This window comes from Oncorhynchus kisutch, linkage group LG13, assembly GCF_002021735.2.
Source record: "Oncorhynchus kisutch isolate 150728-3 linkage group LG13, Okis_V2, whole genome shotgun sequence".
Classification (NCBI taxonomy): domain Eukaryota; kingdom Metazoa; phylum Chordata; class Actinopteri; order Salmoniformes; family Salmonidae; genus Oncorhynchus; species Oncorhynchus kisutch.
In genome coordinates this window covers 38,619,661-38,640,018 of record NC_034186.2, presented here as the reverse complement: position 1 = coordinate 38,640,018, position 20,358 = coordinate 38,619,661, and the positions used below count along the sequence as shown (strand labels likewise).

Below are 20,358 nucleotides of genomic sequence, written 5' to 3'. Positions count from 1 at the left end.
GATTTTGGAACCAGTTCTTTTGGATTCCCATAAGATTCTATCCTAAAGGATTTTATATACAATAATCTATTCGAAAACATCATTGTGTTGGAGTCTGGTGTGGCGTCTGTGCCCTTAATCACTTTCTGCATCTGTCTTCCTACCTGTACATACATCTGTCCTGTCAGAAAAACAATAAAATAAATCAGCTCTCCCAAAAAATGTAATAATAATATCATTCAAACCTAAGTCAAAAAATCCTACAGGATTCCAATAATAAAAAATCTTATTATAGTCCAAAAGAAAATCCTGTCCAATTTTGGAACCAGTCCTATTGGACTCCTATAGGATTAAATAGGATAGGTTCCAGAATCTGATAGGATTTCTTTTGGGTTTGAATAACATAATTTTTTTAAATTGTAATTCTAGGCAACTATTTTTACTGGTAGGTATATACACTGAGTATAACAAACATGAGGAAAACCCACTAGTGTTGCAGTTTTTGACACAAACTGGTGTGCCTGGCAACTACTTTCAAAGGCACTTAAATGATTTTGTCTTGTCCATTCTCCCTCTGAATGGCACACATACACAATTCATGTCTGGGTTGTTTCAAGGCTTAAAACCCCTTCTTTAACCTGTCTCCTCCACTTTAAACCCGTTATATAACTAATCTACATTGATTGACGTGAATTTAAGAAGTGACATCAAAGGGACCATAGCTTTCACCTGGATTCACCTGGTCAGTCTATGTCATAGAAAGAGCAGGTGTTCTTAATGTTCTGTAGACTCAGTGTAATTTCCCAATCTGAAGAAACATGGGCATACAGATGTGGCATGCAGATGTGAATAGTTTCTTTGGAATTGATTCGTTTTTCACTTTGTTATACCTCCAGAGTGTCCATGTCATACCCATTACTTACCTAATGAACTGAGACCTTCTGTAGCCTTGCTTGAGCATGCGCACTAATGAATAAGCACATGGCTGTGTAACTATTGTGCAACTATCATTTCAGCTTATGACCGCATGAAATAAATTGGCACTTGCACAACAGCAAACCCTGGGAACTCCAAGGACAACCACAGGAATCAATGAAAAAGATGACTCAAGTCATACTCACCCAGGAAAGAGTGAGTAATATTACACAATTCCCCAGTGAAAGTTTGCAGAACTAGATAGGTTTAGTCATACAGATGAAACTATCAGGCAGCAGGAGAAGGGATTTAGAAACACTTTACATATATACTGTATAGAAACACTTTATACATATTCTGAACTGTATATGCACTGTATAAGGAGCTTCCCTTTGCTAATAGTGAATAATTGTTTTCCTGTCCTAGAATAAACCTTCAGTTACGCCCTGCCTTCATATGATCTACTACTACCCACTCTAATGACATCAGTACAGCATTATGTACAGTACATAACCTAGCCAATCTGACAACCAGGTTTTTTTCCCCATGCTGCTAGACTATAGGTGGCTTCAGCCCAAAACCAACAGTCTTCTGACAGGAGGGGTTTCTCCAGAGTTTCCTCAGAGGACCACCATGGCTCTACAATGCATGGCTCTGTCTGTTCATATTCCACTGTTAAAGATATAGCCCCTCCCCTGTAAAAATGCTCTCCTCAGGAATTCAGAGTATATATACTGTGAGTCGAGGCACCTGAGATGGGGATACAGCATGTGTGTACTGTCTACTCTCTGAATACCTGACTGTCTAGGGAATATTTATACTCCTATCAGATTCCAAATAATAACCTGGAGACTAGATTAGATGTTATTAGTGTTTGGATTTGTATATTCTTAATATGTTGCCAGCCTGGTGTCATAGACGAAACATTAAATCCGAGAAACTCAAATTAGTATGAGATCAAATCAAATCAAATCAAATGTTATTTGTCACATACACATGGTTAGCAGATGTTAATGCGAGTGTAGCGAAATGCTTGTGCTTCTAGTTCCGACAATGCAGTAATAACCAACAAGTAATCTAGCTAACAATTCCAAAACTAGTACCTTATAGACACAAGTGTAAGGGGATAAAGAATATGTACATAAAGATATATGAATGAGTGATGGTACAGAGCGGCATAGGCAAGATACAGTAGATGGTATTGAGTACAGTATATACATATGAGATGAGTATGTAAACAAAGTGGCATAGTTAAAGTGGCTAGTGATACATGTATTACATAAAGATGCAGTAGATGATATAGAGTACACTATATACATATACATATGAGATGAATAATATAGGGTATGTAAACATTATATTAGGCAGCATTGTTTAAAGTGGCTAGTGATATATTTTACATAATTTCCCATCAATTCCCATTATTAAAGTGGCTGGAGTTGAGTCAGTGTGTTGGCAGCAGCCACTCAATGTTAGTGGTGGCTGTTTAACAGTCTGATGGCCTTGAGATCGAAGCTGTTTTTCAGTCTCTCGGTCCCAGCTTTGATGCACCTGTACTGACCTCGCCTTCTGGATGATAGCGGGGTGAACAGGCAGTGGTTCGGGTGGTTGTTGTCCTTGATGATCTATATGGCCTTCCTATGACATCGGGTGGTGTAGGTGTCCTGGAGGGCAGGTAGTTTGCCCCCGGTGATGCGTTGTGCAGACCTCACTGCCCTCTGGAGAGCCTTACGGTTGTGGGCGGAGCAGTTGCCGTACCAGGCGGTGATCCAGCCCGACAGGATGCTCTCGATTGTGCATCTGTAGAAGTTTGTAAGTGCTTTTGATGACAAGCCAAATTTCTTCAGCCTCCTGAGGTTGAAGAGGCGCTGCTGCGCCTTCTTCACGATGCTGTCTGTGTGGGTGGACCAATACAGTTTGTCTGTGATGTGTACGCCGAGGAACTTAAAACTTACTCCCCTCTCCACTACTGTTCCATCAATGTGGATAGGGGGGTGTTCCCTCTGCTGTTTCCTGAAGTCCACAATCATCTCCTTAGTTTTGTTGACGTTGAGTGTGATATGATATGTTACGTTTGGTATGATATGATATGTTACGTTTGGTATGATTACATGAGACAGAAAGTTACTTAATAAAACAAAAATGAAAGTAGGGTAGTTGGTTGCGGTGGATGGATAGGCATATAACGTGAAGTTTAGTAACCCAAACGTTGCAAAGGTTGCACATTCGAATCTCATCGTGACCAACTTTACAACTACTCCCCATTTTTGAGCTACTTTGCAACTACTTAGCATGTTGGCTAACCCTTCCCCAAACCCTGACCCTAACCTTAACCATTTAGCTAACCCTAACCACTAACCCCTAGCCTAGCTAATGTAAGCCACCTAGCTAACATTAGCGTTAGCCACCTAGCCTCCTAGCTAACGTAAGCAACAACAAGTTGGAATTTGTAACTTATCAATACATTTAGCAAATTCATAACCTATTGTATGAATTGCATTTTGTAACATATCTTACAAATTGTAATGCGTAACATATCATACGAAATTGATGATGTACAGTCGTGGCCAAACGTTTTGAGAATGACACAAATATTAATTTCCACAAAGTTTGCTGCTTCAGTGTCTTTAGATATTTTTGTCAGATGTTACTATGGAATACTGAGGTATAATTACAAGCATTTCATAAGTGTCAAAGGCTTTTATTGACAATTACATGAAGTTGATGCAAAGAGTCAATATTTGCAGTGTTGACCCTTTGTTTTCAAGACCTCTGCAATCCGCCCTGGCATGCTGTCAAATAACTTCTGGGCCACCTCCTGACTGATGGCAGCCCATTCTTGCATAATCAATGTTTGGAGTTTGTCAGAATTTGTGGGTTTTTGTTTGTCCACCCGCCTCTTGAGGATTGACCACAAATCCTCAATGGGATTAAGGTCTGGGGAGTTTTTTGGCCATGGACCCAAAATATAGATGTTTTGTTCCCAGAGCCACTTAGTTATCACTTTTGCCTTATGTCAAGGTGCTCCATCATGCTGGAAAAGGCACTGTTCGTCACCAAACTCTTCTTGAATGGTTGGAAGAAGTTGCTCTCGGAGGATGTGTTGGTACCATTCTTTATTCATGGCTGTGTTCTTAGGCAAAATTTTGAGTGAGCACACTCTCTTGGCTGAGAAGCAAACCCACACATCAATGGTCTCAGGATGCTTTACTGTTGGCATGACACAGGGCTGATGGTAGCGCTCACATTGTCTTCTCCGGACAAGCTTTTTTCCGGATGCCCCAAACAATCGGAAAGGGGATTCATCAGAGAAAATAACTTTACCCCAGTCCTCAGCAGTCCAATCCCTGTACCTTTTGCAGAATATCAGTCTGTCCCTGATGTTTTTCCTGGAGAGAAGTGGCTTCTTTGCTGCCCTTCTTGACACCAGGCCATCCGCCAAAAGTCTTCGCCTCACTGTGCATGCAGATGCACTCATACCTGCCTGCTGCAAATTCCTGAGCAAGCTCTGTACTGGTGGTGCCCAGATCCCGCAGCTGAATCAACATTAGGAGATGGTCCTGGTGCTTGCTGGACTTTCTTGGGTGCCCTGAAGCCTTCTTCACAACAATTGAACCGCTCTCCTTGAAGTTCTTGATGAGCCGGTTGATTTAGGTGCAATCTTATTGGCAGAAAAATCCTTGCCTGTGAAGCCCTTTTTGTGCAAAGCAATGATGACGGCACGTGTTTCCTTGCAGGTAACCATGATTAACAGAGGAAGAACAATGATTCTAAGCACCACCCTCCTTTTGAAGCTTCCAGTCTGTTATTCAAACTCAATCAGTATGACAGAGTGATCTCCAGCCTTGTCCTCGTCAACACTCACACCTGTGTTAACGAGAGAATCCCTGACATGATGTCAGCTGGTCCTTTTGTGGCAGGGCTCAAATGCAGTGGAAATGTTTTTGGGGGGGGATTCAGTTCATTTGCATGGCAAAGAGGCACTTTGTATTTAATTTCAATTCATCTGATTCATAACATTCTGGAGTATATGCAAATTGCCATCATACAAACTGAGGCAGCAGACTTTGTGAAAATTAATATTTGTGTCATTCTCAAACCTCTTGACCACGACTGTACATCCACAAAGGAATGCATACCATACAAATTGTAACATATCATACTAATTGAAGTGTCTCGTTCACTATGTTACGTTTACCCCTGAGTCCAGGTTGATGCTGCATAGTGATTAAGTATAATAGCTATAGTTTTGGGGAGATCTTTTTGGAGAAACTATCAGTTCAAATGGAATCACCACTAAATAAACACAAGCTCATGGACCAAGCTATTAGACTAGATGTACATCAAATCCTTGTGTTTATTTAACATGACACACATGTAATTTAACCAAACATTGAATGCCTTTGTTATCACAACCGCTTTAAATGTAATTTACAGTGATTTGTTTGCGATTTATGTTTCCTTTACTACTGTCCCCAAGTCATCAGCTACACAGGTCACCGTGGGGGCACTGTGACAACAGCAAACATGATAGTGCTGCTTGTTCTTGTTGACGGGTTTACGTCAGTATGAACTGTATGGCTGAGACCTCAATTGCATCTCCCCCGGGAGGGAAATTGCCTAGTACATTCGTATAATGCTTTTCATGCCCCCACGCACACGCACACGCACACACACACACAACACACACACCTCCTCCTCTGTGTTTCATTTTTCACACTGCTATCGCTCTGGGCCATCAGTCCGATGGTTAAGCTGTCACAGGGCATGTTTGCCATGGAGCCCCGACTGCAGCGATGTGATTTATACCCTCAAAGCAATCAGCGAATCTGTGAGACGTAATGGTGTTATTAGACCCACACTGGAATGTAGTCTGACTTGGACTGGGGTGTTCAGGCAGCCTCCATTGCCAGCCAGCCAACCAGCCGGCCTGCAGACAGCATCAGGGAAAGAATTATCAAAGCACCCTTTGAAGGCCTGAGTCATTACACACACAGACAGAGGCAGAGGGGGAAAATAAACAACCTGAGAAGGACAGATGGACATTTCCCCCTGTCGAGCCTGGAGGTTGTAACTTCTTGAAACATTGGAGGGAGAGGAGGGGGAAACAACTCTGCTTGGTGTTGGTCTTGACTTGAAGCCAGAGAGCTTTTTATAGTGTGGCTTTCTCATGATCAACATGGCCAATAACCTTTGTGAAAACAGTGTGTCATTCGGAGGGGTTGTGTGTGTATGTGTGTGTGTACACGGGCAGGCGGGTGTGGGTGTATGCCTGTTAGATGGTTTTTACTACCGACAGGGACCAGTGTCCAAGCATATGAGCCCTGAGCTCATGAGCTCATGTCCTGTTACACAGCCAATCACAAAATAGATATAAAAATACAGTTGGGATTCTAAAATGAACCAAAGTGATCAAATGTACAAAATTGCAGCGATGACTAATGTCTGTGTACAAAGTGAACCTGTTTCAGACCATCTGTCTGATCTTGAGTAGGGAAAAGAAAACAAAGTCACCCAATATGCAGAGAAATGCATTTACATTCATTATTAATGCTTTCGCGTTCAAAGTCAAAGGCATCAATACCAGCCATTACAAAGCTGAGCTGGAATACAGTACAGAAACAATCAACAATTTCAACATAGTTCACTGTTTTCCACATCTTCAGTGTGTTGTCTTGTAGACAGTGATGAGACCTTTCTGAATAACGTTTTTTGACTATTACAAATGATGGTGTGATGTGTGGTGGAAGGTGGAAGGTAAAACAGACCATAGTTCTTGTCCTCTCATAGCCTTTGTTAATGGAGGAGACATCTCTAGTCTGCCAGTGATGCAAGCTGTTCTGCTCTGGCTGGACTTCACATGGATCCAGCTAAGACTCAGACAGCCCAGCCTCACCCTCAGAGAGGAAACAACAATTAAACAGACAGAGAGGGTGTGAAACAAGTCGAAAGGGGTCAGATAAAATAAAGTGGACCTAACTGGCTGCCAAGATTCTGTTGGTTAAGCAATACCACAGGCAGGCAGTCCTGAGGGGCCATGGGGAGGTTGGGGAGGCCCCGCTAGGCTGCAGCCTCACAGCCTGGTACCTCTCTTAGGGCCAACGATAACACAGCCGGGGAGGTAGGGAATGTGGACAGGAAACCAATATTTCACATCGCCGCTGAGCTGCTGAAGACCTGGCCCTAATGGAGTCACATTTTGCACCGAGAGAGAGGTCCTCCAGGAAACACACTGCTTTCCCACAGGATCCTTTTGACCCAGGTTCACACACACGCAAGCAAGCATGTATGCAAGCTAACACACACAAACCCTTCAGGCCTGGTTCCATCTTTCCTCACTGCCAGTCCGCATGCTCCTATGACTGTCCACCCGAAGTATCACAGTCCTTCCCCCAACAAGGCAGAGGCAAGCTGAGCAATGTCTCTGTCTGTGTGTGCCAGGTGTCTGGACTGCTCCCTGGTTGCCTACACAACAGGACCACTGTTTCAAACTGCCTATAAAACATTGCTGGGTACTTTTCTCACTCAGAGAGAAAAATCTCCTAAGTTCTAACCCCCACTGTCCCTGACCCCCCTCCTTCCTTGCTCAACCCTTCCACCCAGTGTTGTTTTTCATCCTGTTGTTTTTGGCATGGACCCTCTCTGACCCCCCTCCTTCCTTGCTCAACCCTTCCACCCAGTGTTGTTTTTCATCCTGTTGTTTTTGGCGTGGACCCTCTCTGACCCCCCTCCTTCCTTGCTCAACCCTTCCACCCAGTGTTGTTTTTCATCCTGTTTTTTTGGCGTGGACCCTCTCTGACCCCCCTCCTTCCTTGCTCAGCCCTTCCACCCAGTGTTGTTTTTCATCCTGTTGTTTTTGGCGTGGACCCTCTCTGACCCCCCTCCTTCCTTGCTCAACCCTTCCACCCAGTGTTGTTTTTCATCCTGTTGTTTTTGGCATGGACCCTCTCTGACCCCCAGAGGAAGCAATCTAACACTGAGCTAAAAAAAACAGCACTAACCCTTAAGACACACACTCTAAGGCAAAGAATAACACAACAACTTGGGAGACATGAATGCTGCTCTGGGGCCAGTTAATTGAAAATTGCACTCACTGACAGAGCTCAGAAATGGACCTCATTCCATTGTGAAAAACATTACGGTTTTGCTATACCTTCATCGTCCAGCAGAGAGCACACATGAGTATGAGCCTTGGGCTGATGCATTGTGGCTCTCCGACAGCTCTTTGAGATTAATGACATGGAAAATGGTTCTTCGACAAAAACAAATGAACACATTATTTAAAACCCCTTGGCTGCTGAAATCTATCATTGTTATATTGTGTTACATAGGAAAGGAACCCATTTGGCTTTTCTATGCATGACTTTGTGAATGGACTTTGTTGTAATAGGTGTTTCAGATTTAGAATACAATAAGTGGAATCAAAATTATTTCATGTGTTCAAAAAAAGAAAATGTTTATCAACTTGGCTCTGCATGCCATTGTTTTGTATTCTAAGGAATGTCTGGTACATTACATGACCAAAAGTATGTGGACACCTGCTGGTCGAACATCTCATTCCAAAATCATGGGCATTAATGTGGAGTTGGTACCCCCTTTGCTGCTATAACATCCTCCACTCTTTTGGGAAGGCTTCCACTAGATGTTGCAGCATCTAGTGCTAAGGGAACTTGCTTCCATTCAGCCATAAGCACATTAGTGAGGTCAGGCACTGATGTTGGGCGATTAGGCCTGGCTCGCAGTTGGCGTTCCAATTCATCCCAAAGGTATTCGATGGGGTTGAGGTCGGGGCTCTGTACAGGCCATTCAAGTTTTTCCATACCGATCTCGACAAACCATTTCTGTATGGACTTCGCTTTGTGCATGGGGGCATTGTCATGCTGAAACAGGAAAGGGCCTTCCCCAAACTATTGCCACAAAGATGGAAGTACAAAATCATCTAGAATGTCATTGTATACTTTAGCGTCAAGATTTCCCTTCACTGGAACTAAGGGGCCTAGTCCAAACCATGAAAAACAGCCCCAGAGCATTATTCCACCTCCACCAAACTTTACAGTTGGCACTATGCATTGGGTCAGGTAGCATTCTCCTGGCATCCGCCAAATCCAGATTCGTCCTTCGTACTACCAGATGGTAAAGCGTGATTCATCCCTCCAGTGAACATGTTTCCACTGCTCCAGAGTCCAATGGCAGTCCACATACTTTTGTATATATAGTGTATAAGTAGAAAAGCTGAGCTGGTGTTGATACTGCTGTATTACTGTAATGAACCCTACTTGGACAAATGCCAAAACAGTTCCCATCATGCAATGAATGACCTATCTGTCCTCTAAAAAAAATCTACTTCCATCGACTTTCACCCTGGTTTCATGTTTCCTCCATCTGAAACAATGCAGAACCTTTCTTCTGGTTATCCTTATCGGTTCTATTAGAGGAGTGGGTGGGTTCGAGGCAGAGGAGAGGCTGAAGAGATGGCTGTGTTCCCTGCCTCAGCAGTTCTTTACCAACCTCTGTCTGTCTGGCTGCTACTTTGAGCTTAAAGTGCCTTGCAAAAATATCCACCCCACTTGGTGTTTTTCCTATTTTGTTGCATTACAACCTGTAATTTAAATTGATTTTTATTTTTATTTCATGTAATGGACATACACAAAATAGTCAATATTGGTGAAGTGAAATGAAAAAAATGACTAGTTTCAAAAAATTATTTAAAAACAAAAACGGAAAAGTGGTGCGTGCATATCTATTCACCCCTTTGCTATGAAGCCCCTAAATAAGATCTGTTGCAACCAATTACCTTCTGAAGTCACATAATTAGTTAAATGAAGTCCACCTGTGTGCAATCTAAGTGTCAAATGATCGGTCACATGATCTCATTATATATACACCTGTTCCGAAAGGTCCCAGAGTCTGCAACACCACTAAGCAAGGGGCCCCACCAAGCAAGCGGCAATATGAAGATCAAAGAGCTCTCCAAACAGGTCAGGGATAAAGTTGTGGAGAAGTACAGATCAGGGTTGGGCTATAAAAAAAATATCTGAAACTTTGAACATCCCACGGAGCACCATTAAATCCATTATAAAAAAATTGAAAGAATATGGCACCACAGCAAACCTGCCAAGAGAGGGCCTGCCCACCAAAAATCACGGATCAGGCAAGGAGGGCATTAACCCCAGAGGCTACAAAGAGAACAAAGATAACGCTGAAAGAGATATAAAGGTCCACAGCGGAGATTGGAGTATCTGTCCATAGGACCAGTTTATGCTCTACAGAGCTGGGCTGTACGGAAGAGTGTCCAGAAAAAAAGCCATTGCTTAAAGAAAAAAATAAGCAAACATGTTTGGTGTTCGCCAAAAGGCACGTGGGAGACTCCCCAAACATATGAAAGAAGGCACTCTGGTCAGATGAGACTAAAATTGAGCTTTTTGGTCATCAAGGAAAACGCTATGTCTGGCACAAACCCAACACCTCTCATCACCCCAAGAACAACATCCCCACAGGGAAGCATGGTGGTGGCAGCATCATGCTTTGGGGATGTTTTTCATCGGCAGGGACTGGGAAACTGGTCAGAATTGAAGGAATGACAGATGGAGCTAAATACAGGGAAATTCTTGAGGGAAACCTGTTTCAGTCTTTCAGAGATTTGACACTGGGACGGATGTTCCCCTTCCAGCAGGACAATGACCATAAGCATACTGCTAAAGCAACACTTGCGTGATTTAAGGGGAAACATTTACATTTCTTGGAATGGCCTAGTCAAAGCTCAGACCTCAATTAAATTGAAAATCTGTGGTATGACTTAAAGATTGCTGTACACCAGAGGAAAGCATCCAACTTGAAGGAGCTGGAGAAGTTTTGCCTTGAAGAATGGGCAAAAATCCCAGTGGCTAGATGTGCCAAGCTTATAGAGGCATACCCCAAGAGACTTGCAGCTGTAATTGCTGCAAAAGGTAGCTCTATAAAGTACTTTTGGGGGGGGGGGGGGGGGTTAGTTATGCATGCTCAAGTTCTGTTTTTATTGTCTAATTTCTTGTTTGTTTCACAATAAAACATACTTTGCATCTTCAAAGTGGTAGGCATGTTGTGTAAATCAAATGATACAACCCCCCCCCCAAAATCCATTTTAATTCCAGGTTAGGAAAATGCCAAGGGGGTGAATACTTTTGTAAGCCACTGTAGGTGGTCAGATCATCTTATCGGTTTGCAAGGGCATGGGTGTGGTGTTGCTCTGACTGACCTCTGGATTTATGACTTCTTGATTACAGTAGAGGTAAATTCAGGCTAGGCAACTTGTTTATGTACATCAGTGCCCACACACACACACACATATACACTCATCGTATTCAGAAACCTGAAGCATCTATCTGCTAGGGAAGTGTTGTGTACCTGCTATTTCTGCAATCAAACCAATTTCGAAATTTGTTTTAACAAGGGAGAAAAAACATGTTTACTCGTTACTATGTAAACACTGCAATGTGGGTTTGATTGAATTGAGCCCAAGAGTTCTGTTTTTGTCCCCACAGTGGAATTCAGTGGAGATAATAGAACACACTCACTGTGAGGCAGCAAGCACAATGGAGACATTGTGTGTCATCTGTTTGGAATGTAAATATAAATGTGAGTTTATTCTGCATTCTTGTGTATTTTCCATAACATTGTCTCAGTGCTTAAATGGTGGTATGTATTGGAAGCTAAAAAGACACTAAACCCAGGATGGTAAAGTTAGGTATTGTCAAAAGTTACTTTATAAAGTGAAAACCTGTGGTAGGCTATGTTTCTTTGCCAAAAGTAATAATAATAAAAACTAACACTCGCACTTGATCCCCCCTCCCCTTACTAGCTCTGACTTTGCGGATAGCTACTTTATTGAGGAACATTTTACTTACTATGGCTGTGATATGTGGTTGTCCCACCTAGCTATCTTAAGATGCATTCACTAACTGTAAGTCGCTCTGGATAAGAGCGTCTGCTAAATGACAAAAATGTAAATGTAATGTCCAGAATCTGATTGTCTTCACATAAAGTAACCCAAAGTAGTTCAGTTGACTGACTGGCCAGTAGGTGTCTCTCCTTTTCTTAAATGTTACCTAAATCTGAACTGAAATGTTTTTCCACCTTAAAACCTTTAATTCCACTTAAACTCGAATGTAATTGATCAAATTAAGTGGTTCCAAAAGGAATCCAGAAACGACAACATCCATTTCACAAAGCAGAAATTTTTAAATGGTTAATAGACTCAATTGATGGTAACGTCATGACACAAGTAAATACATACAGTATAATGACATCTTTAGGTAATAACCCTCAATGCTATTTAAATGAATGATATCCCATTCTTTCTCCTCTGTTTTGTTTCTCTATCTCTCCCTTCACTGCTCAGATGGCTTTCCCAGAGAGCTAGTCATTTTTTCCTCTCGTCTGTCTGGCTCCTTGGATCCCCTCTCTTTCTTCCCCCCCCCCCCCCCCCCCCCCCCCCTCTCTCTCTCTTTCCTCGCTTTCAGCTTGCCTGCCAGATCTCTGGCCCTGCCAGGTCCTATATGTCACATGCCTGGTTCTCTATCTCCCCCAGACCAGGACACAGACTGAGAGGGCCGGTATCAGTGTTTCCAGTCAGTCGGGGTTTCCACTTAGGTCAGATATGAATGGGTTTCCACTTAGGTCAGATATGAATGGGTTTCCACTTAGGTCAGATATGAATGGGTTTCCACTTAGGTCATATATTAATGGGTTTCCACTTAGGTCAGATATTAATGGGTTTCCACTTAGGTCAGATATGAATGGGTTTCCACTTAGGTCAGATATGAATGGGTTTCCACTTAGGTCAGATATGAATGGGTTTCCACTTAGGTCAGATATTAATGGATTTACAGGAATTACAGTAGTTGTAAAGTGTCATCTATAGTTTGGAAGAACATCAGATCCTACAAGGGTAGTGAGTCTCTTTTTTTAATTCAGTAAGTAGCTGTTGGTATTTTCTTGCTAGGGCAATTTAATTTTAGTGCTGTCTTTTACCTAGTAGCCTACTAAATCACTGCTGTTTGAACTGTCTGGTTGCTCAGTACTTGTGACTCTTAGTTGTACACAGATTCGTTTCAGACATATTTCTGCAGCACTCTTGCTAATTTGTGGTCTTGTTGCCAGGCAAATCAACAATCAGTGCTAGAAGGTGTGTCTTTCACCTCTACTAGGCATTTAAGTGGCGGTGTTTTCGCCAAAACGAAGATGTTCTGTCGAGTTTGGTATTTAGTATTTTATTAGGATCCCCATTAGCTGTTGCGAAAGCAGCAGCTACTCTTCCTGGAGTCCACATAAAACATGAAACATGACATAATACAGAACATTATTAGACAAGAACAACACAAGGACAGAATTACATACATTTAAATATGGCACACATTGCTCCATATGAATACATACACATAAAATATCTCGGTCAAATAGGGGAGAGGCGTTGTGTCGTGTTGTGTCGTGTTGCTTTACACATACTTACACTGACATCCCAACACACACCTACACACACACACACTACATATGCCCACACACACATGCATACTGACCGCACCCACGCACGCACGCACACTGCTGTTATTGTCTATTATCTATTCTGTTGCCTAGTCAGTTTACCTATACCTATATATAACTACCTCAATTACCTCGTACACCTGTACATCGACCCAGTACTGGTACTCCCTGTGTACAGCCATGGTACTTTTATTCGTTATTGTTATTCATTATTCGCTGTGTATTTATTCCTTCTGTCACTATTACATTTTTTTCTTAATATTTTTTATCTTTATCTTAGCTCTGCATTGTTGGAAAAGGACCCACAAGTAAGAATTTCCCTGTTAGTCTACACCTGCTGTTTATGAAGCGTGTGACTTCATTTTAATTTTAATTTGTCTCACATAGCTATCTTAAAGGAAACTTTGTGCATCATATGAGCTGTATTTCTGTATTTTGAAAGTGATATATCTTGAAAACCTTGAGTGCTGACATGTAAAACATTTTGGGACAATTTTTTTTTAACCTTTATTTAACTATGCAAGTCAGTTAAGAACAAATTCTTATTTGACAATGACGAGCAAGGAACAGTGGGTTAACTGCCTTGTTCAGGGGCAGAACAACAGATTTTTACCTTGTCTGCTCAGGGATTCGATCTTGCAACCGTTCGGTTACTAGTCCAACACTCTAACCACTAGGCTACCTGCCGCCCCACTATATCAACAATGGACTAATGAAACAAATACCGAAAGATAGTTTTACGGTGGAATTTTCCTAATTGTAAGTTGCTCTGGATAAGAGCATATGCTAAATTACTAAACTGTTCAAAAGTCAAATGTAATGAATTTCAGAAAGATGACACTTGTCAGTAAAAGTTCTTACTGATTGTCTGAACTGTCAAGAGAGAGTAAAGTGCAGAAACAATTTGTGAACATCCTAGTTGTCATCTTCACCTTAATGGGGCATTTTGCCACAGAGATTCCTTGCCTTTGGTACGAGGAACATCGGTCTGACTCGCCTCCCACTGTCAGACACTTCACTATACGCAACACACACACACTAAATATGTGCACGTGACCAATAAAATTAGATTCGATTTGACACACACTTAGCCCAGCTCTGTCAGTTCACACTCACAGCTGCCTCGCTTGCCTGGGCCTCTCATTGTTGCCGCATGACATCACAGAATCTCTCGGAAAGGACATCTTTCATTATCTTTTTCTGTAACGAGTATCATTATCAACTCCTCTCAAAAGTCTGCACTGGCTGCATCATATTTGTGAGAACAGGTTGCGCGACGGAGGTGGAAGGAACAAAGGGAGGTAAGTGGAACCAGATTGGGGTGATTAGCATCTGGCTGTGTGTTGGCCAAGTGCTGCATAAAGCTTGTCAAGGGGTACTATCTGCCACACAGAATTTAGACATTTGTTTTCTTATGGTGGTCACCGTTCATTATTGGCGCAATATCGTCCCTGCTATAACCATTTTCACAGTAGATCATCTCAGACCCCCATTCATACATTACTATGAACTTTTACTACAGTAGTTTGTCGACATTGTTGACATTTAATGGCACATCCTTGACATTATTTCATCATATTTGACACATAGTTGTTTGAGTAGGTAATGGTCCTGCCCACTTACAATGGGTAGCTAAGCCCCACCATTGAGAAACACAATGGTTAAAATAGCCTAAAGCCATTCTTATCCAGCATCACTAATGACAGCTAAGAATGTGTGGTAGCTGGTTGCCACCCTGGCTCTGGCAGACCAGGCAGGGCCTATTGTTTCCTTACCAGCCTGTGATCTCCTGTAGCTAGGTCAGTAGATAACACATTGGAGGGTTTAAACAGTAGAACACCTTGCACCTCAGAGAGAGAGAGAGCAACACAGTTAGACCCAACCAAATTATGAGAAAAGAAAAAGATAATTACTTGACACTGGAAAGAACTAACAAAAACAGAGCAAACTAGAATGCTATTTGGCCCTAAACAGAGAGTACACAGAGGCAAAATAACTGACCACAGTCACTGACCCAAACGTAAGGAAAACTTTGATTATGTGCAGGCTCAGTTAGCATAGCCTTGCTAGTGAGGAAGGCCGACGTATGCAGTGTACACACTGCTCACAAAATGAGGTGGAAACTGAGCTGCACTTCCTAACCTCCTGCCAAATGTATGACCATATTAGAGACACATATTTCCCTCGGATTACACAGATCAACAAAGAATTCGAAAACAAACCCAATTTTGATAAACTCCCATATCTACTGCGTGAAATACCACCCTGTGCCATCACAGCAGCAAAATGTGTGACCTATTGCCACAAGAAAAGGGCAACCAGTGAAGAACAAACACCATTGTAAATACAACCCATATTTATGTTGATTTATTTTCCCTTTTGCACTTAACTATCTGCACATTGTTACAACACTGTATATAGACATAATATAACATTTGAAATGTCTATTGTTTTGGTACTTCTGTGAGTGTAATGTTTACTGTTCATTTTTATTGTTTATTTTACTTATGTTTATTATCTATCTCACTTTCTTTGGCAATGCTAACATATGTTTCCCATGCCAGTAAAGTCCTTAAATAGAAATTGAATTGATAGAAAGGACTTGAAAGTGGTCTCTGTCGTTCTCCCCCTTTCTTCAGCCCTGATGTGAGGCCTCTAATCATTGTTATTGGAATAAACTGCCACCCCACCAGTTGCCAGAGGTGTAAATCAGTTCCTCATTAGGCATGTAGAGTGACACGAGGCCAAACCAGACCCTTCAGGACTGAAATGGGCAACCCCTGCAGCAAGACAACAAAGGGGATTTTGGTACCTCCTTGATTCCTTGTCCCGCAGGTACAGGTTACCTTTCATCTCAATAGTCTGAAGAGGCTTCCTCTCCTCATCTCCTTCTGTTCAATTTAGTGATATGAAATGATGAATGCCGCTTCCCAGCAGGCACCCACCATGTTGTTTTCAGCTGGCCTGTGGTCTTCAGACCACATCAGAGATGTACCCGATTACCGTACAGTACTGACTAGGGGATCAATGAGGGGCCCATCCTGTATCCTCTCCAGCTTGACCCATAGATTTATTAGGATCCCCATTAGCCGACAGCTCGTCTTACTGGGGTCCGACACATAACAAAAAAAGACATTACAGACAAAATACTTTACAATTTACATACATTTAAAAACATTAACGTGTGTGTGTGTGTGTGTGAATTACATATACATGTCAGGACATACACTCAACAAGTAGGTCCCATGGGGAGAGGGTGTTGCTTTATTTGTTTTTTGAAACCAGGTTTGCTGTTCACTTGCTCTAAGGTAACACCAAGTCATTTAGACTCCTCTTGTTCAACAGCTACACCATTCATTACCAGATTCAGCTGAGGTATACAATTTAGGGAATGATTTGCACCAAATACAATGCTCTTAGTTTTAGAGATGTTCAGGAGAAGTTTATTACTGGCCACCCATTCCACAACTGACTGAAACTCTTTGTTAAGGGTTTCAGTGAATTCATTAGCTGTGGCCCCATTAGTGGGGCCTTGCTCCCGATGTGTGTGGAACTTGACTGATCCCGGGGAGGAATTTGCTCTAAATCTCTGTGGAGAGCAGGAGCTGTAAATCACATGACAAGTATGTGGGAACGGCTGTTACATGTAATGAAGATGGACAGGCTGAGGAGGAGAAGGGTGGTAGTGGAGGCTACATTCCTCTAGTCTAACTTCTCTACAGCTCACTTACACACGCACACACCCACACACAATGTAGAAAACTGTTAGTGTGTGTACGTATATAGCATTGTATGTTAATTGTTTGTGTGTGTATAAACTGTTTATACTGTGTGTGTGTGCGTGCGTAGAGGAGTAGGTGTGTGCAGCATAATTGAAGTTGAGTGTCACCTAGTGTAAGAAAGAGACCTAGGGCCTCAGTCTTGAAAGGATGGCACAACAGTGGGCTAGAAGGTGGACTGGAAGGAGGGAGAGAGTCTTGGCATCAGGATTCCAAGCATAGGGTTTTTATTTTCTTCTTGTAGGGTTCCAAAAGACAAACATCTTGCAGGAACTTTGTTTCAAACAACTTCAAAAAGTAAGGAAGGTTGATTCACTAAAAGCAAAGCTAAACAGACAGCTGCTTTAAATAATGACAATTAACCCTGCAAAACCCTGCAGTCCAAATGCCAAAAAAAGCCACCTCGCCAGATAGTGAGACGCAGATGGTACATGTTAGATGAAGCCACAATGCACCAATCTGATTCTGAGATTCCATAAACTTGCCAGATAGCCGCTTATACAGTCCCGCCCATACCTGGAAGATACCAAGGCAGGTAAGTAGTCACATGATTAGGCTATACATATTTGAAACATTTCCACCGCATATAATGAACTTTAAATGATCTTTCCCATTTTGTACATAGTTTAATCACTGGCAAAATTATTGCTAAACCAAAAACATACCACCCCCAAGAACAGAGTGGAGCCTGCACAGTGAAAAAGCACTCAATCAAGCGTTTGAATTTCGTATTGGAGCACACCCACCTGCAGCTCTTGACTCCAACATTCAGTCCTGGAGATAGAAACTCAAAAAAACAAAGACAAGCAACTTAATGTTAATAAACGAATATGATTGAAATATGAATATGTTGTAAAAAAGTAAGTAAAACAAATGCTAAAATAAGTCAAATAAAATAATACCCCAAATAAAGAAATAGTATGTAAGGTGATCAGGCTTCATGGTATATCAATAACTGACATGTTCGAAAGTTTTGACCAAACAAACAAAACAATGGTGCTAACCAGACTTTTCCACGGCTACCGCTAAAATGGACCAATCACATGTTTAGAGTGAAATGTGTATAGTCAGTGGAGGAGCTCTATCTGCTTCTCCACACCTGGCTGTACTGACGAGGGGAAATCATGTTCTTTACAAACGTGTAAAAATGGTCACCACCTTTTGTAGCTGTTCAGAGGCAACGGGCCAGACTTGGAGAGGAGAAATTGGCTATACCTTCCTTCCTAATCAAGTCGCATGCTTCCTTGACATTGCTGTGGCTCACAGACTATGCAGAGCGAAATCAAACAGCCAAGCCTCAACAAGTAACAGATGCTGGAAACAATGTTCAAGAGAGGCTTACAGCCTATGTTCTTCACCCGCTTTGAGGAAAACATCTTCGCCCACTTCAAGGAACACACAGTGCCGCCGACGCGGGCTGCTCACGAGGACTTTGAGCTCTCATTCTCTGTGACTGACTTGAGTAAGACATTTAAGCGTGTTAACCCTCGCAAGGCTGCCGGCCCTGATGGCATCGCAAGCCGTGTCTCAGGGCATGTGCAGACCAGCTTGCTGGAGTGTTTACAGACATATTCAATCTCTCCCTATCCCAGTATGTTGTCCCACCTTGCTTCAAGATATCAACCAACATTCCTGTCCCAAAAAAGTGAAGGTTACTGAACTAAATTACTATCCAACTTGATCTCATAGTTTCACTTTGAGATTTGACGTAATTGGATGAACATCAATTTTTTTACCCATAATTCTGAGTGGTTACAAGGTTCATGTCGCGTGGCTACAGGGTTGAAACAGAAACAACTCAAGGGGTTAAGTTTAGGTATTAATTCAGAGTGGTTAAGGTTAAGGCTATGGTTTGGTGAAAGCATAAAAATAAATACTACAAAAAACGTGATGTTTCCATTTAGTATCATCAAGTACTCTCTCTGCTTGCAAGACAATTGTGAACTGCTGTGGCACACTGGTCTCAGCAGTGTACTCTGGCTCTGAGTGATTTCAAGCCCAGTGCTGTGCCATTGTTGAGGACGGCATACACAACATCCTCAGGACCTTTTCAAACGTCCAATATCGAAGTCTGTTTCTAGTGACCAGTCTGGATTATTGTCACGTTGGACTCACTTCTGTCATCATGAAGTGCTTTGAGAGGCTAGTTAAGAAACATATCACATCGACCTTACCCGACACCGTAGACTTACTACAATTTGCATACCGCCCCCACAGATCTACGGATGACGCAATTGCCATCGCATCACACACTGCCCTATACCATCTGGACAAGAGGAATACCTATGTATTAATGCTGTTCATTGACTACAGCTCAGCCTTCAACACCATAGTGCCCTCCAAGTTCATCACTAAGCTTGGGGCCCCAGGGTCTGAACCCTGCAGCTGGGTCCTGGACTTATTGACGGGCTGACCCCAGGTGGTGAACGTAGGCAACAACACCTCCACTACATTGATACTCAACAAGGGGGGGCCCCACAAGGGTGCGTGCTCAGCCCCCTCATGTACTCCCTGTTCACCCATAACTGCGTGGCCACCCAAGTCTCCAACTCATTCATCAAGTTTGCAGACAACATAACAGTGGTAGGCCTGATTACCAACAGTGACGAGACAGCCTACAGGGAGGAGGTGAGGGCCCTGGAGGAGGTGTTCCAGGATAATAACCTATTCCTCAACGTCAACAAAAAGCCTCTTCAAGAAATTTTACTTGGCCACTAAGATCCCCACGAACTTCTACAGATGCACCATTGAGCACATCCTTTCAGGTTGTATAACCTTGTGGTATGGCAATTGCACCGTCCGCAACCACAGGGCTCTCCAGGGGGTGGTGGGTTCAGCCCAACTCATCACTGGTTGCCCTACAGGACATCTACAGCAAGAAGATCATCAAATACCTCAGGCAGACAAATAAGATATCTTCATGATTTTTGGAGTCCCGGCTTTCGGTGTGTATCAACGTATTCCGAGTTTAGTTTGTTTATGCGTCACAACGCTAAATGGAATGTAGGTAGCAACCATCTTTAAGTGAGGTCATCGGCTAGGCCTGCCCTTATACATTTGTATGCCCATATATGGTAGTAAGTCAAACAAAAGATTTGAAGGCATCGATCAATTGACAAGATACCCACCTTTCCGTTGACACCCTGCTTTTGCAGATTGGGTCTAC

The 20,358-nt window shown here is 42.5% G+C and overlaps 1 protein-coding gene across 1 annotated transcript in view; it reads left to right on the top strand.

Annotated features, from left to right (window-relative positions):
• Positions 1-14,521: 14,521 nt before the first annotated feature.
• LOC109902959 (fibrillin-2) overlaps positions 14,522-20,358 on the top strand; it is a 116,388-nt gene continuing 110,551 nt past the window's right edge. The window contains exon 1 of the mRNA XM_031786185.1: positions 14,522-14,714. Coding sequence (XP_031642045.1) covers positions 14,567-14,714 — 148 coding nt within the window. The 5' untranslated portion in view covers positions 14,522-14,566. The remainder of the gene's footprint in view (positions 14,715-20,358) is intronic.